Genomic DNA, 19,209 nt, shown 5'->3' on the forward strand with positions numbered 1-19,209 from the left:
TTACTAACTGATTTTCCAACTTCCAAGAGCATTAATTTGACTCTAGACTTCTGTTGTAGAACTGATTTAGACAGGTAACAGTGACACTAACCCATGATTTTTTTTTATATTCCCACACCAATATCTCCTATGGCTAGCATCGAGACCTTCGCATTGGATCCCATCTTGAACTGAATTCACCATCCTCTAAGGACTTGCTCTGGAATTCTTGCAAAGATTATAGACATGTATCGTGAACCCAGAGTCCACAATCCAAGAGTTGGAAGGTCCAGTTAAATTATTCACCTCAACTACCATATACACATCACACATACCAGGTGATGCCTATCAAGCTGCCATCATGACTGACATTGGCCATTTTGGGACCTGCATCCTAGTGTTGTGCCGCTGATAAGTGAGTCCATGCTCCCAAGGTTGGAATCCTGGACTACATGTGAACCTCGGTCTCCTAACCGACTCCAAGCCAACTCTAGCATCTTATGAGCATCTCTCATGCTCTCAAATTGGCCTTTAATAGATGAGCACATCAGAAGAATAATCTTTCTAGCCTTATAACTGACCCAATGCCATTGGAGGTAGGTAACATTGGCATTCTCAAATGCTTTCTTATCAGCTTGCTCTAGTGACTCTGCTGTATCTAACATCCTGGAGACACCCTCACTAGTGATGAGGCTCCATTTTTATACCATTTTTTATAGTTGCTCGGAACAACCAAGCGATCAATAGTCAAAGTAAGCATACAATGCCCATAATTACTAGAAAGTATGTATCTAGCAACGTAAAATTAAACATGAAAGGTAAACATCTCATGATCATAGAAATAATAACTAATTGAATTATAAATTTTTAATTATTACAAAGAAAATCAGGATTTTCAATTCAGCAGTACTGTTGTGCCAGAATCTGGTATAATCCCTCAATGCACCGATTCAATCATAGAACATACTGAGTTCTCCATCCCATGTTATACCTGCATGTGTGTGCACTGCAAGCAAGGGCTAAGTTGATGGAATAGATACAACTATCCTTCCATCCTTCGGTGAATACTAATATTATGAATACCATCATCAACACCAACATTCCTGAAATAGGATACTCAACTTCTTGTCTCGGTTCTTATGGAATATAACATCTGATGTTGTGGGGTCCCTGTTGTACACATTAGTTAAGTACCATCCACCATCTCTATTAGAAGTCAAAATCTTATGGTGAGCTCTACATGGACATGTACTCCTATTCAATATCACCGTTTCCTGTACATGCTCAATTACAAGCATACTGATAAAAATGGAGGTTGGCCTCTGCATGAGCATGCAGTTACCCCATATACTAGCACCTCATAGGATGCACTGTGGACAACTATGGTGGCTTAACTATATAAGGCCACATAATATTTAGGTTTTGTTTGAGGAAATAGCAGGCTTCGACCTTCTTGATGACTGGTATCGAGAGAGAGATTATATATCATACGTTTTTGAAATATACACATCTAAATTATATTAATAAGCATGCAATGCAAGAGGTCTTATATATTAATAATCACATCATTCCTAGGGTTCCTTATTCCAAGAGGAACTCGGTTGATATTCGAGTCGAGTCTAGTTGAGATCTCGAGTATTGCTTTTTTATGATCGAGTTGAGTTCGAGCTTGGATATTAAGGCTCGATCGACTTTGAGCTGAGTTTTGAGCTTGAGTATTTTGAACCGAGTCGAGCTCAAGCCTCTAGCTACTCAACATTGCTTAGTTACATCCCTACTGAGAATTACTATCCTCAACCATTGCAATCCACATGCCTATCTTCCAGAGTTTTGCTTAGTCTGAATTTCCAGCAACCTCAAGCTAAGTGGATGCTCTAATAAAACAACTTGTCTTATAAGTCTTTTTCTCTCTTTTTCTTTTTCTTGAAGAAGGAAAACCCTATCCCTACATATGCCTCTTTCTTTGGATGGCATGTGATGATGTCGCCTTATGATTGGATGCTAGAAACCCTAGGGTGCCTCCTCTTTCATAGAGGGGAGGTGCCATGGTTTCGTAGTGTGGCACCCTAGAGTCTTGGACTATGTTGAGAGAAGACAAGGAAGAGGAGAAGTTGATCTTGCTTGTGCTGCTGCCTAGAGCCCTGATATAATACTAGGAGAGGATAGGGTTGTCAGCCCTCATTGGGACCACCCCTTCTAGATTATGTGCATTCCTAAGAGAATGTGCATTCCTAAGAGAATGTGCCATCCAGTTGGCACAAAAGGTGGGGGTAGTGGCCACCATCCTTAGTTCATCCCTAGGGTTGACCCTGGTCTGGTCTTGCTAGATCCAACCTAATCAAATCCCTATTCCTAAGCTATTTTTATATCACAATCTCTTCAACAATCAAATCTGGATCTTACTTTATTCGATCTATGAGAGATTATCAACTAGAATTGTATTCCAATTGACTTGGAGATAGATGGCACATGATAGATGCATTTCTGATACAGGTCACTTTGGTTCTCGCTCACCAATAACCTACCTCTTCAGGTTTGCTTTAGTCAAACATTAGCAACATGGTCTAGCATGAGGATATGGTGCTCATATCGTATTACTGAACCTTGGTGAGTAGGATGAAACCAATTCATCTCCCTATTCCTCCACAAGCTATATCCTGCAATTCAATCCACCTATCATTCCATTGTCCTTGTACGACCATTGAGTACTAGTGTACTACACTATCAAACTTTTGGTCATACGATATCATGGTTTTTAGAATCCTAGATCATGTCAGACATCTTTTTATGAAAATTGTTCATATGATACCCTGAAAATAATTATTATTAATCATAGTAATTTTGTAAAAACAAGTATTTCTAAAAATCTTTTAAGTTATTAACTGGAACTTAGGTCTTATATGGCTGACCATCTAGACAATATACCATTATGATGGTTTCCATATTGGACAACCTCACTCATATCTAAACTAAGTAAACCATGATAGTCTAGGATGTCCTTATCAATGCACGGATCTGATTGCAAATTTATCGACCTCCATAATATGGTTAGGTGTTATGTCATATAGGTAAAGAGACCACTTGCAAGCTGTGCACCTAGTTCGCACCTTTAGCTCCTATAATGCTTCAGGAGGTGTATCACTAGTGTTGTGTCACACCCTAGATCTAACTCAAGTTGAGGAACGTGACAATCTGCTGCATACATGTAATATAGGGGTCCCACGAGCATGCAAGGAGACAACCTATTGATAGTCCACTATAACAGGCAGGATAATAATCAAAATTTCCAATTCTTATGAAATTTTCATGACTCAGTAATTCAAATTCCAAAGCATATTCAGTTTTCATATTCAAATAACTTAACATAATTCACATATTTCTACATATAACAACATTCGAGAGGGTTCTAACAAAATTGTAAAGGTTGGTCTGATGTGGCCAAATAGAACATCACTTTAGTCTCACAAATCCAACCTCTACCCCTCACTTTTAAGCCTCGGGCTCTGTAAAAACATAGAAATCAAAAGAATCAGCTAATAGCCCAATAACTAGAACATAACCAAAGGGGTCAAGCAAGTGTAACAAATATTAGTGCTTGATACAAAATAATTTATTTAGCAATGTAATGTCTTGCGATCAAAGTCATAATATAACTTCGATATGTTGCAATATATATTATACTTATACATATATATATATATAATTTGCAAACCGATTATTTACATATGATCCAATAAGAAATTTTAGAAAACAATATTAAAAGTCAAAGTTACTATACCCAAGTTTCCATGAATATCTTATAATCATACATTTACAAAAGTATTTTATCAACTCATCAATCTATATAACTACGACCAGAAATAATCTGTGACAGGGCCCAAAGTACTGCACCTAAACCCTGTAGAGTAGGTCCAAAGTACCACACCTAACCCTTGTGGAGTAGGTCCAAAGTACTGCATTTAACCCCTGTGGAGTAGATTCAAAGTAATCAAATTTCAGAACAATCAATCCCAAATGCTAATGTATAACCCCTGTTTGGCAGGGTTCCAAACATAGTCAGATTGAAAGTTCGGTACTTATACCCAAATCCAATTTATGCAATAAATATTTTTGCATATGTTTTTGCAATATACAAATTCGGCTCAACATGTAAAAATCCCAATGATGGATAATTACCAAAATTTCAATAATAAATATGCAAACATGGTTTTCCAAATCAATACATTTACATATATCAATGTACAGATTCCAAAGGCTTATGCTGAAGTTTTCAAACTTCAATTAACTGGAATAATTCTAACAAAACTCGTGATTTTCAAATTACATGGATATAATGGATATTCAAAGGCTATTTAATACAATATATTCATGCTTGATCCAATTTTTAAAAGTACACAAAACAAATAGTGCAATTTTGAGTGTATTTGGCAATAATTGAATCAAAGTATATTTCCAAAACTATATATATATATATTATTTAAAATTTGATTTGATTAGGTGGAGGTTACTTACCTCGCAGACGTCACAACCATCTAGTTTAACCAGCTCACAGAGATCCTTCAAAACTTAATCATCCCAAATCAAACATTTATCAAATTAGGCCTACATCAATATTTTAAAATAATTTATAAAAGTCTCTAAAATTCCTAAAATTTCCAATTCTGATATAACATTATTACGATAGGGAAACGAGCACTCACTTTCCCTATTCGTTCACAAGGAAAGAAAGAGAGAATGTGGCACAGTGGAGACCCTCTGGAGCTAGCTTAGAGAGAGGGAGCGGGAAAGATTGGGAGAAAGAGAATGAGTGAGGGACGGTGGGGAAAACCCTTCCCTTCCTCTTCCTTGCTTTCTAGTTCTACAAGGAGAAAGCAAGAGAGGCCAGAAGAAATGGAAGAAAGATAAAAGGAGAGGAAAAGGAAGAGGAGGAAGAAGCAGCAGCAGAAGAAGAGAGAGAGAGCGCATGCATGGGGAAGGAAAAGAGAGAGTGAGAGAGGCTCGAGAGCCTGGTATCATGTGTGGAAGGGAGGGCATGGGAGTGTGTTTGTGTGGGGAATAAAAGAGTGTGAGAGCAAAAGAGAGTGAGCGAGAGCGGGAGGAACAGAAATGAGCGAAGGAGAGAGAGGGAACTCTCGGGCATGTGTGAGAAGAATAGTGCCCTCCTCTCCTTTTCTCACCCGTTGGACTGCCTAAGACTGTGTCCACTCTGGGATGTGCCACAGATCCGCCTATGGCGGTGCCCGCACATGGTGCGGCCTGGGCACTGGTCTTGGTGCATCTAGGCCATGGGCCTAGGTATTACATGTTGACTATTCAATGTGTCTCATCTTGGTGAAGGAGGAACACCGTGAAGTTACTATCCACCTCAGTAGCCTTATTAGCTGCGATGCCTAGCCTCACCCAAAGCTGTGAACACATTTTGAGTATGTAAGTATATCCAATCTTCTCTATGAAAAACACATCCCCACTTGGATGAGCCTTCTGGAGCACTCGCGGAAAACTTTTTGACTTTATGGCTGATGAGACACATACACCATACTATTTGTGTGATCATAAAAGATAAAAAATCCATGTATTAATCCACACGATACTTACAATTTTCTTGCAAATAGCTTTTAGGGAATACGGTACTTTAAGTCTCTAACATTACCACCATGGTGGCAGCTGGTGATGCGCATGAAGTTAGGGTGGAGATGGCAGATAGTAGTGTCAATAAAATTGACGGTGTTTTGGGTTTGATGATCTTCACGTAGAATGTAAAATTGGATCTTGTAAAGGAATTACTGTCAGAATTTCATAATATTAAGTTGATAGCATAGATATTCACTTAATCTTGACTGACTTAGTAGACAATAGAATGCTGCACAAATTTACTTTTCATGTAGAACTTTAAGATGATAGTTTTATACTAATTTCCATCTTGTAAAAATTTGCTTGAATTATTTCTCGTAGAAAGTAAGCGGTCAAATTTTATGGAAAAAAGGTAAGCAGTCAAATTTTATGGCCAAAATCATACTGCAAGAGAAGCATGAAAGAAATGCACAGGCTAATTGCTATTGTTTTAATGCTCGTGCGTGGTTTGAAGTTTTGCACAAATCTCCAAACCCAAACCATAACAAAGGTCATTTGCAAAGTTCTGGCCAAAGCTAACTTATAGGGACACAATAATTCTATATATGAGCTATTTATGCTATTTTTTTCCATTTCATTATTCGTTATATTCATAGAAATTTCAGTATAATAAACTTTAGTTTTTATGAGCTTGAGAAGATTTAGGAGTATACCATTATTAGATTCCAAAGAGATCTTGATAAATGTAATTATTTTGCTTTTCTTTCCAATTCTCATAGATATTCAAATTGTTTTATGTTACATTGCGATCAGATGGTGAAATGATGCACAAAACATTAGTTTTATACAGTTAAACTTAGATATAGTTTTTCACATTGTTTCAGTAAAGCACCACATATAGTGCATTCAAAGGTCCCCAAACAATATAATATACTGCAAATTGATGCCTAACTTGTTCTCGTCAACTATTTAATTTTGATTTGTTTATTGTTTCCTCCTAGTTTTAATGGGAACTTTTGAAGCTTTTGTGAATTCTCAACTGAACTGTGAGAAACTGAACAAAACCATAAGGAATACTACAAGGATCAAGGGTTGGCCGAGCCAGCATTCGCTTTCTGCCTTTTTTAACCGAAAGAGCTCAACACTTCAGTATGCATTTTCCTTGGTTCCTGCTTAACCGGCTTGGCATCGGACCGTACAACCAAGCGGTGCTACTCCACCAAGAATCGGCATTCAAAAAATTACCAAACACTAGAACTTATTTGGTTCGCTTGGAACCAAAACCAAGTTTTTAAATTTTTGGCTTATAATGCCATGATAATTGGCCATTTTAGGGTGAGTTGAATGAGTTGTTGCTTTTGGAACAAAGTGGTAGATCATGTTCATGGAAAAAGTAGTAATGCAAGGGAAGCATGCGCCATAGAAATACACTAAATTGCCTGAAGATACCACGTATGCAAATACTATTTTTGACCAGATGATGTCAGCTGAAGTTGGAATTTGAGGTCTACATCTACATGAAGGATTGAGTAGGTTGAGGAAAGCAAGATAAGTGAAATAAATGCAAGATCATTCTATTTTCAATTAATCAGCAATCAAAATCATGTACACGTGCACAGGGCGACAAGATGGAAACTTGTTTAAGAGAAATAAGAATAAGGTGATGACAAAGAGTTTCCATGATCCACACTAAATTGACGCATTTGATGCATCCTCTAACAATGGAACTTCTTGATTTTTCCTGTTTTTCCCTTCTTTCTCTATCTCTTACTTTTTTCAGAGATGAGGCCTAGCTCTCGGGTTTGTTAGACACATATTTATAAGAGAGGCCAGCCTCCTATTCCTATAGCAAGAGTGTTAGGGATTCTGTGATGTAGGGGCGCAGCAGAAGCGCGAGATTTTATAAATTTTTCATAATGAAATCCCGTAACATCAGACACTAAAACCAAGATCACCTTAATGGTAACAATTAAACTTATAAAATAAATGTAGGAATAGAAGAATACCTGTAACCCTAATTCCAATATTTAGAATTTTTAATAGACGCTCAAGTGTTCACCCTCCAACGTTGATCCACACGGAAACTTGCTTTAAGATTTTAACTCCAAAAGAACTTAATTCTTGATGCTGAATTCTTTCAAAGAATTCAATTGGCTTCTAGGCAAAATAATACTTCTCAAGTGCTTTGCCTTTCTCCCTTTTCCTTTGGCTTCTTCTTTCTAATTGTCTTTTTCTTTCCTAATTCTCCTTCTAAGCCTTTTGTCCTAAAGAAGACTTTTTGTCTTAATTTAGAACAACCTTGGAGAGAGTTGTAAGAAAGAAGGGATTGGATTGGTTATTGGAAACCCGGGAATGCCAACTATTTATAGTTGGCGAGGGCGTGCTCTTGGCGTGAGGATGCATCACCAAAAGATGCATCCTTACACGCTTCATGATGGAAGAGGCGCCTCATCAAGAGGCGCCATCCAATTATTAAGCAAGAGGTGCCTCATCAAGAGGCGCCAATCCCTACATGCCGCACATGCCCCATATGCCCCTCATGCCTAAAAAATAGGGAAGAGGTTAAACTCAAGAGGCGTCATCTTTATCCCTTCATTCAATGGCTGATGGTGATCCAAAAGCCACCAAAGATGGCACCTCATTCATCTTGCGCGTGAGGATAAGAAGAGGAAGTTAAATGGATAAGAGTCCTTTAACTAAATGGATTCTTCATCCTAATCCAATCCAATTGGGTTCAAACCAAGCCAATTAGGTGACAACTCTTGGTTAACCCAAACTAGGATATGGTCTAACCAAAAAGCTAATTTAATTAGATCAATCCAAATGAAGAATCAAATTCGAATCCTATTCGAATTAGGAGTTAGAGTTTGCAACACTACGTGCTAGCATGTTCATTCTGCAAACATGATTTAATCTAATTAGATCCTTGATTAGTTTTCTTGTGTGTGACCTATTGGGTTCCACATCTAGCCAGCAGTAGGTCTAGGTGCAAGTTGACCTGATTTGATTAGAACTCTTCTAATCGATTTAGGTCCAAACTGTGCAAACCTGAGCTTAATAATTAGAACCCTTTCTAATTGGTGATCGAATTAAATTTTTTAATTCGATCAAACCTACAAGACAAGATTGAATCCGGAAGATCTAGCAACGTATCATGTCTATCCGGAAGATATGAAATTTGGTAGAAATACCAAATATACCCTTCAGTGGCAAGTTACCGTACAATTTAATCCTTCAATCAAGCTACATCCCGAATATGTATATGAGTATGGATCTATGTCAAACTCAATTACATATTCATGTGTCTCTCAATCTTCTAATGATAATTCGAATAATGAAATATTAGAAACTCTTTCTAATTTTCATTCTACTTTGATCAAAGACTCCCTGAATTATCATGCGATTAGAGTAAGTAGGATGCGATCTTCTCTTACTAGAAGTGATTGATTTCTTATTGACCTACTCAATTCACCATATCCAGAAGATCCCGTACACGACTTTAGTCATGAATGAGTATGAACCAAAATATGGATTCATGTGTACAAGATACCATGGTGGTCTCAGGTCAAAGGATCAATTGCACAACTCCCACTAAGAGAATCATCTTTTGACATGTAAGTAAGACTCCATAAGATATTTTCTTAGCAGGTCAATTCAGTGAACTCATTTTTTAATGAGCACCCATATCTTTGTATTAGTGTCTCCACACAAGTGATTGTGAGATTAATCATCCTCTCTATCGAGCATACAAAAGATGTGCCAGTCTTTCTGGTAACATTGATCCCTAACTCAATGTATCAACAACTGAAAATATTTTAGATTAGGGTTTTAGGATTTTAGGTCTCACTTGCATGATCTCATCATAGCCCTAAAACTATTGCCCTAATCTATGGGGTCAATTATAAATATAAGATGCAGCATATGATGAAACATAATGCCATTTCATTTATAATAAAATATCATGTACATGAGCTAAAAAATTAAAAGAAATTCTATCGTAATACAGATTATGATTGGCTTGTAGGGCATTATTCTTTCAATCTCCCACTTGCACTAAAGCCAATCTTTAAACCCATACAATCGAGGTTGCGATCGAACTGCTGCTGAGGTAAAGCTTTAGTAAATGGGTCTGCTAAGTTGTTCTTTGTATCTACTCGTTCAATGATTATATCTTGTCTTTCGATAATCTCTCGAACGAGGTGGAAGTGTCTTAGAATGTGCTTGAATTTGTGATGAGACCTTGGTTCCTTTGCTTAAGCAACAGCTCCAGTGTTATCACAATAAACTGCCACTGGATTTGTAATCTCAGAAACAACACTCAATTCAGTGATGAACTTCTTCATCCGGACAACTTCCTTAGCAGCTTCACTTACAGCAATGTATTCTGCCTCAGTAATTGAGTCAGCTACAGTCTGCTACTTGGAACTCTTCCAACTCACTGCACCACCACACAGGGTAAAGAAATATCCTGAAATGGACTTGCTATTATCTGGATCTGACTGAAAACTAGAATCAGAATAGCCTTGTAGTTTTAACTCAAATCCTCCATACATTAGAAAAACATCTTTATCCTTTTCAAGTACTTAAGAATGTTTTTTACTGCTTTCCAATGATCCTCTCCTGGATTAGCCTGAAATCTGCTTGCTATGCCCAAGGCATAAGCAACATCAGGCCTAGTACATAGCATAGCATACATTATTCACCCTACTGCCGAAGCATAGGGAATAGAATTCATTCTATTCCTTTCTTCAGGTGTCTTAGGAGACATCTTCTTAGAGAGATGTATGCCATGACCTATGGGTAAGTAACCTCTTTTACTCCCATCCATGCTGAACCTTTTCAGCACAAGATCTATGTACCTAGACTGGGACAAACTTAGCATCCTTTTAGATCTATCCCTATGGATCTTTATTCCAAGTATATAGGATGCTTCACCTAAGTCTTTCATGGAAAACCTTTTTGATAGCTAAGTCTTGACCGATTGTAACATTGGAATATCATTTCCAATGATAAGTATGTCATCTACATACAAAATTAAGAAGACAATAGCACTCCCACTTGTTTTCTTATACACACAAGGTTCATCCACATTTTTGATAAAGCCAAACTCTTTGACTGTTACATCAAAATGGATGTTCCAACTTCTCGATGCTTGCTTTAATCAATAAATGGATTTCTTAAGCTTGCATACTTGATTTGTTCTCCCATTTGAGACAAATCCTTCTGGCTGAGTCATGTAAACTTCTTCCTCAAGATGACCATTAAGGAAGGCAGTTTTAACATTCATTTGCCAGATTTCATAATCATAGTATGCAGCTATTGCAAGCAAAATCCGAATAGATTTAAGCATAGCAACTGGTGAAAAAGTTTCATCATAGTCAATTCCTTACCTTTGTCTGAAACCTTTTGCGATCAATTTGGCCTTGTAAGTTTCTACTTGGCCATCTGCTCTAATCTTTTTCTTATAGACCCACTTGCAATCTATAGGGGGTTACACCCCCAGGTGCATCAACCAAAGTCCATACTTGGTTGGTATACATTGAGTCTATTTCGGATTTCATGGCCTCTAGCCATTTGTCAGAGTCCCTACTCATGACAGCTTCCGAATAAGTTAGAGGATCATCGTTCTCAACGATGTGGGCTTCATCATTTTTGCACTCTTTCTGATCTTCGGAGAGGAGATGTGTTGTGGTTGTACCTCATCTATGGGTACATGTATTCGAGGAATATCTTGTGTCTCTATTTGTAGGTCTTGAACTTCTTCAAGTTCAATTCTCCTGTCACTGCCCCTTTCTAGGATACTCTTTTTCCAAGAAAGTGGCATGTCTACCAACAAAGACCTTTTGTTCAGTAAGTTGATAGAAGAGGTATCCTATATTCTCTTTAGGATATCCTGCAAATAAACACTTATCTGATTTAGCACTTAGCTTATGTAGATACAGATTTAGAAGGTACCCTGTTCAATATATACGCAGCAATTTCTAGGGCAAATCTCTAGAAAAAAATAGAAAGGTCTGTAAAGCACATCATGGATCGTACCATATCTAGTAGAGTACGATTTCTCCTTTCTACTACACCATTTAACTGTGGTGTATACGGAGGGGTCCATTTAGAGAGAATACCCTTTTCTTTAAGATCTAAGAACTCACTAGAAAGGTATTCACCTCCTCGATCTGATCGAAGGATTTTAATACTCTTTTCAGTTTGTTTTTCAACCATACTTTGATACTCTTTAAACTTATCAAAGGCTTCGGATTTATATTTCATAAAATACACATATTCCAATCTTGACAAATCATCAATGAATGTGATGAAATAAGAGTATCCACATCTAGCTTGAGTTGTCATAGGACGACATACATCTGTATGCACAAGTCCTAATAACTTACTTGCCCTTTCTTCATGTCCAGTGAATGGAGACTTAGTCATTTTTTTCATAAGACAAGATTCACAAGTTTCTAATAATTCATAATCATAAGGATCAAAGAATTCTTCTTTGTATAACTTGTTTATTCTTGACTCACTTATGTGACCAAGTCGGCAATGCCATAGGAAGGTGTTATTCACCTCTTTTCTCTTTCATTTTTTGCTTTCATCAATACGAAAGATATTGTCATTAACAGACAGAACTAGAAGACCATTTTTCATAATGCCATTGCAATAATGCTCATTAGAAAAAGAAATAGAGCAACCATTGCCCTTTCCATTAATTTCAAATCTTTGTTTTAACAATAAAGTAATGAAAATTACATTTCTGATAATTTTAGGCATTTAATAACAATCTTCTAACTCTAAGAGCTTGCCCGAAGGCAACTTCAAAAAGTAGGTTCCAACGGCTTCAGCCTAGATGGACTCTCCTCCAGTGCCATAAAGCTCGAAGTCATCCTTCTTCAAACTTCTAATTCTCTGTAGTCCTTGCAATGACTTACTGATATGAGAACCACAGCCAGTATCCAATACCCATGAATTTAAATTTGAAGAACTTAATGACAAATTGGCATGTACCATATACATACCTTTTGATGTAACTCTTGCATCAGGCTTTACAGTTGCAAGAAAAATCTTGCAATTTCTTTTCTAGTGGCCTTCCTTGCTGCAATGGAAACAGGTACTTGATCCGGAGACTTTCTTTCCTTTCTTCCTCTTCATTCTGCTACTTTTAGGTTTCAATCTTTTCTAAGAACCCTTAATGCCTGTTTTCTTCTTAGACATTCCGTCTACAAGGAGTGAACTCTTTTCCTTCTTGATATGGCTCTCAGCTGTCTTAAGCATATTTAACAGCTTAGGCAAAGAGGTATTCAGTTTGTTCATGTGATAATTCACAATAAACTGAGAGAAGGATTTTGGGAGTGACTGTAGGATTAAATCCTGACTTAGCTCACCATCCATCACAAAACCCAATTGACTCAATCTAGTGATTAAGTCAATTACCATGAGAACATGGTCTTGTACGGATGTCCCTTCACTCATTCTTGCACGGAATAATTGCTTAGATATCTCATATCAAGCAGTTCTACTCTGTTCTCCATACAGCTATTTTAAATTGAGAAGTATAGAGTGAGTATCCATGCTATCATGCTGCCTTTGCAAGTCATTGCTTATGGAGGCCAATATGATATATTTAACAGTTCAACTGTCATTCTGCCACATCTTGTATGTGGCTACCTCTTCTTCAGTAGCATCTTCCCCTACCGACCTAAGGTCAGGGATTTCGAGGATATAAGAAAGTTTCTTCTTAGTGAGAACGATCCTTAAATTTCTCAACCAGTCCACATAGTTAGAACCGGTCAACTTGTTGGCATCCAAGATGCCTCTCAGTGATAGTGAAGAAGCTATTAATGCAAAATTATTCTACATAAGCAAAGAACAAAACTAACATAAGCAGACCATTCATGATGGCATATATACAATTAGATAAGGATTTTTATCTAATTGTTACTTCCACCATTTTATCGAATATCATAGCCCTCTTCTATGATAAACGAGAAACCCTAATTGGTTTTTCTTAGTGGGGTTGAGATCCTAATTCCTCATAGAGGCCTTGCGGTTTCACAACAAACCGTTATGAGTTCAGAGGTAGGAAACTCTTTCCAATTGTATCTCATGCAATTCTTAATATTATCCTGTCCTCTAAAACACTTATAGCCTTGTGGTTGCACAACAAACTATAATGTTTAAGTTAAGTCAGACTCTTTATTTTCATACAGTCATATTTGAATAATATTGCCCTTGTGGTTGCACAACAAAATAACATATCAAAACATGATGCAAGCATCTCTATGCACCAAGACAATATGACATTAATCTCCATAGCAAGCCTTGTGGTTTCACAACAAACCTGCTTGGATTTTTGACAAAATACTGTCTTGGCATGAAGGAAGGCTCAGAGTAGTGTTTTTCAACATTAAGCTTTCCATAAAAGATAATTAACTAAATTGGCCAGGTAAGTAGGTGGGAGGCTTCCCGTGCTTTCGCAACGGTCCTAATTAAGTAACCACCTTTGACACTTTTCTGGACGCCAATTGATCAATCAATCCAGAATGGGTCAGCTTAAAGTATCTTTCACTACGACTTAATATAATTTTTATGAGGGCTTTCCGGGCTTTTGTACATTTTATAAATGTAACATATATTGCATTTCTAATGTAATAAGCAAACATAGCGGGGAATATGAACATGCTTCAATATATCTTATATGAAAATTCATATGAAGACATTTGAACAATATAACATTGCTATCTCATAGCAAATATCAAAACTTAAGTGATCATCAATCGCTAGCATGATCATTTGATTGAACTAATAAAGGTCGACTCTAATACCACTATAAGGGATTCTGTGATGTAGGGGCGCAGCGGAAGCATGGGATTTCATAAATTTTTCATAATGAAATTCCATAACATCAGACCCTAAAACCAAGATCATCTTAATGGTAACAATCAAACTTATAAAATAAATGTAGGAATAGAAGAATACTTGTAACGCTAATTCCAATATTCAGAATTTTCACTAGGCGCCCAAGTGTTCACCCTCCAACGTTGATCCACACGAGAACTTGCTTTAAGATTCTAACTCCGAAAGAACTTGATTCTTGATGCTGAATTCTTTCAAAAAATTCAATTGGCTTCTAGGCAAAATAACACTTCTCAAGTGCTTTGTCTTTCTCCCTTTTCTCTTGGCTTCTTTCTCCTTCTTTCTAACTGTCTTTTTCTTTCCAAATTCTCCTAAGCCTTTTGTCCTAAAGAAGACTTTTTGTCTTAATTTAGAACAACCTTAGAGAGAGATGTAAGAAAGAAGGGATTGGATTGGTTATTGGAACCCCGGGAATGCCAACTATTTATAGTTGGCGAGGGGGTGCTCTTGGCGTGAGGATGCATCACCAAAAGATGCATCCTTACACACTTCATGAAGGAAGAGGCGCCTCATCAACAGGCGCCATCCAATCATTAGGCAAGAGGCACCTCATCAAGAGGCGCCAATCCCCACATGCCGCACATGCCCTACATGCCCCTCATGCCTAAAAAATGGGGAAGAGGTTAAACTCAAGAGGCGTCATCCTTATCCCTTCATCCAATGGCTGATGGTGATCCAAAAGCCACAAAAGATGGCGCCTCATTCATCTTGGGCGTGAGGATAAGAAGAGGAAGTTAAATGGATAAGAGTCCTTTAACCAAATGGACTCTTCATCCTACTCCAATCATGGCGTCATCAAAACTTAATCCAATTGGGTTCAAACTAAGCTAATTAGGTGCCAACTCTTGGTTAACCCAAACTAGGATATGGTCTAACTGAAAAGCCAATCTAATTAGATCAATCCAAATTAAGAATCAAATTCGAATCCAATTAGAATTAGGAGTTAGAGTTTGCAACACGTGCTAGCATGTTCATTTTGCAAACATGATTTAATCTAATTAGATCCTTGATTAGTTTTCTTGTGTGTGACCCATTGAGTTCCACATCTAGCCAGCAGTAGGTCTAGGTGTAAGTTGACCTGATTCGATTAGAACTCTTCTAATCGATTTAGATCCAAACTGTGCAAACCCGAGCTTAACAATTAGAACCGTTTCTAATTGGTGATCGAATTAAATTCTTTAATTCGATCAAACCTACAAGATAAGATTGTCATCTAGCAACGTATCTTGTCTACCTAGAAGATATGAAATTTGGTGGAAACACCAAATATACCCTTCAATGGCAAGTTACCGTGCAATTTAATCCTTCAATCACGCCGCATCCCGAATATATATGAGTATGGATTTATGTCAAACTCAATTGCATATTCATGTCTCTCTCAATTTTCTAATGATAATTCGAATAATAAAACATTAGAAACTCTTTCTAATTTTCATTCTGCTTTGATCAAAGACTCCCTGAATTATCATGCGATTAGAGTAAGTAGGATGCGATCTTCTTTTACTAGAAGTGATTGATTTCTTGTTGACCTACTCACAACCTTTGTACACAATTCACCATATCCAGAAGACCCTGGACACGACTTTAGTCATGAATGAGTATGAACCAAAACATGGATTCATGTGCACAAGATACCATGGTGGTCTCAGGTCAAAGGAACAGTTGCACAACTCCTACTAAGAGAATCATTTTTTGACATGTAAGTAAGACTCTATAAGATATTCTCTTGGCAGGTCAATTTAGTGAACTCATTTTTCTAATGAGCACCCACATTCTTGTATTAGTGTCTCCACACAAGTGATTGTGAGATCAATCACCCTCTCTATCGAGCATACAAAAGATGTGCCAGTCTTTCCGATAACATTGATCTTCGACTCAATGTATCAACAACTGAAAATATTTTAGATTAAGGTTTTAGGGTTGTAGGTCTCACTTGCATGATCTCATCATAGCCCTAAAACCATTGCCCTAATCTATGAGGTCCATCATAAATATAAGATGCAGCATATGATGAAACATAATGCCATTTCATTTATAATAAAATGTCATGTACATGAGTTGGAAAATCAAAAGAAATTCTATCGCAATACAGATTGCGATTGGCTTATAGGGCATTATTCTTTCAAAGAGATGAGTCCATCTTGAAGGTTTAATAAGAAAGAGAAGCAAAGCGATGAATGAGTGAGAGAGAGAGAGAAACTAGGTCAACTGAGGTTTCTGTACTGCCTTATCCCATTTTCCTCATGGACATGCTATAATAACAACATAACCAAAGTGGATCAACAATAATATGAAGTTTAGACAAAGTGACAATGCACAATAATCTTTCATGCATGATAACATGTTGCAATCTGATCCCTAGCTGAATGAGCCAAGGCCCATTTGTGTGTTATGTATCTGTAATTTACATATCTCTGTGTGAAGTGGTTTCCTAGGAAGGATTCACAATTTTAAGCAGTCAAAGCAAATCCATATATCATTGCAATGTCTCTAGTTTGATGTTTATGACAACTAGCCATTCTAACCCTTACTGAATGTAGTACATAAAGTTGCCATATGATGTAATGCCCAACCTACTCTTAAGAGTAGTTATATTGTCCAGAACGAGTCAATCCTTCTATTAAAAGCACAAAATTTTCACTTCGAATTTTTACAAGGAACACTTTTGGACTGCTTTCTCAACTCCAGTGTTAATGTGTGAAACATGCCTGATACTTTATATGAAAATTTTGGAGTAGAAATATCAACGGTACATCCATAAAGTGTCTAAAATATCAAATGGCTGATAGGACACATTCCTATTCCATCAATGTAAGTGATAAAGGTCTCACCAGAATTATTAAGGGTCTTTCAACTTGCCATGTAACCAGCAGCTGAATACTCACTTTTAGCGCCACCTCTAATCTATCAGTTCATGAACAGTTATGTCATAGCACATATTAAGATACCAACATGCCTTGTGGTTAATCTATTTACTCTTCATCATGTGTTGATGGCCACATTTTATGTCAATTAGGTGTTGCAGGTTGTGGACTCTTTTCAGTCATAACCAGTAATAGATCCCCTTGCTGATTCCTTGTCATCTTTGTCATTCCATTGTCTGGGTTGTCTTCCAATCACTCAGTTCATGATTTTGTGTGCATATTCATCCGAAATCCGTTTTGGCACTTTCCATATGTATGATGAGTCAGGGCTTATTCTTCCCAATCAGTGCCAGCTACATGTGCAGCAAGTGCAAATATTTTCATCAGTTGTTTCCTTGAAAGTTGTTTGAATTTTCATGCACTAATTGGCAGGCCTTGGAGCTACCTCCAAAACATATAGTACTTCCACATTAAATAAATGGTTGTAGAAATATGAATATCTCATCTCTTGTTGTATCTAATAAATTATTTTATTTCCTAAAAAATTTTCTATTTTTCGTTTTTGGTTTTATTATTATCATTCTTTGAAATATGTGCATCATAATGGTATAATCTTAGCAAGGAGTCTTTTACTAATGTTACTGTAGAGACCCAAAGATGCGGCCCTCATTTTCTGAGATCATGGCAGCCTTAAAGCCATTGCAGAAACCTGTTTCTAGTTCCCAAGTTCTGAAGCAGCGAGTACTGGTAGCAGACACTAAAGATAAAGGGGAATTATAGCGAGCACAGGAAGGAACAAATGCTGAAGTGGCTGTCTGAAACCATTCAGTGTTTTGAGGATGCCATCTTGAATACTATGCTGGAGTTCTTGTAACAATTTCATTGTATTGTATGAAATAATATCTGTGGGAGTTCTGGAGCCGAGGAGATCGGTTGCTAGTCATGTACCCACCTTCAGAATTGTAAAGTTACTTGAATTGATTGTTGTTTGGCTGATAATCAAGTTCCAGTTGCATCAATCTGTCACCATTCAATGAGAACAAGAATCCTCCTTCACAAAGCAAGATGAAGAAATGAAGAATGCAATGAAAGGATGAAACAAGCAGGAACAGAAGCAGCCAGCATTTTGTTTAGTTCCATAAATTGCACATCATGGATTTTATGACTGGTTGCTTAAACTGTTTCACTTATTATTGTAAACTGAGATGTCTATACTACTCTCTGTAAATCTGGATTCTTTTTGGCTTTTTTTTCGTTGTTTTTTTGTTCTTTTTTTTCTTCCTTTAACTAAAGGGTTGTGCACCCTAAAAGAGTTGTAAACTTTTTAGTAGTGTGCCATTCTTTAATCCAGTCTTGAGATTTCTTGCATCATCTGGTAGTACATTCAAATAGTAACAGCCATCATCCATCCTGTCAACAATGATAGATGGAAATCGATGCAAGGTGACGGTGCATCCAGTTGAGCGAAAGCTTGGGCTTGCAAGCTTCTGCTGTTTGTGAGTTTTTTTTAAAAAAAAAATTAAAGAAAACTTTTGAAATGATAATGTACTAGTTTTGTTCTATTTATTCATGAAATTATATTTTTCTTTAGTTTAAAAGTGATAAAACTATTTTATTCTGTGTATATGATTATATTTTATTCAACACAACTGTTTCAGTTCTTGACTCTGCTGCGAAATTTCAATCCAGTTGTGCACCAAAATTTTGTTCTGTTCATGACGTGTCAGTTTGGAAGACCTCGGTCTCTAGTACTCCGTGCCTTAGTTGATCCTGCAATAGAAGTCTGCCGAGTTTCTTTCCCTTTAGTGCAGTTTCTTGGAAAAAAAAATCATTTAAGGACCTGCAATAGCAAAGGTCATATTTTGAAGAATTCTACTAGGAA

The 19,209-nt window shown here is 37.1% G+C and overlaps 1 protein-coding gene across 13 annotated transcripts in view; it reads left to right on the forward strand.

Annotated features, from left to right (window-relative positions):
- Window positions 1-18,695, forward strand: part of LOC103695944 (putative serine/threonine-protein kinase SIS8) — a 109,697-nt gene extending 91,002 nt beyond the window's left edge. For all 13 annotated transcript variants that reach the window (XR_015987011.2, XR_015987012.2, XR_015987013.2 and 10 more), the window contains one exon: window positions 17,975-18,695. Coding sequence is in view for 7 of the 13 variants with exons in the window: in XM_039116087.3 (XP_038972015.3) it covers window positions 17,975-18,107 (133 nt within the window). In the remaining 6 variants the exon portion in view is untranslated. The remainder of the gene's footprint in view (window positions 1-17,974) is intronic.
- The last annotated feature ends 514 nt before the right edge of the window (window positions 18,696-19,209 follow it).

Source organism: Phoenix dactylifera, chromosome 5 (assembly GCF_051530095.1).
Source record: "Phoenix dactylifera cultivar Ajwa chromosome 5, Ajwa_hap1_PhDact_Kaust_v1.1, whole genome shotgun sequence".
Taxonomy (NCBI): Eukaryota; Viridiplantae; Streptophyta; class Magnoliopsida; order Arecales; family Arecaceae; genus Phoenix; species Phoenix dactylifera.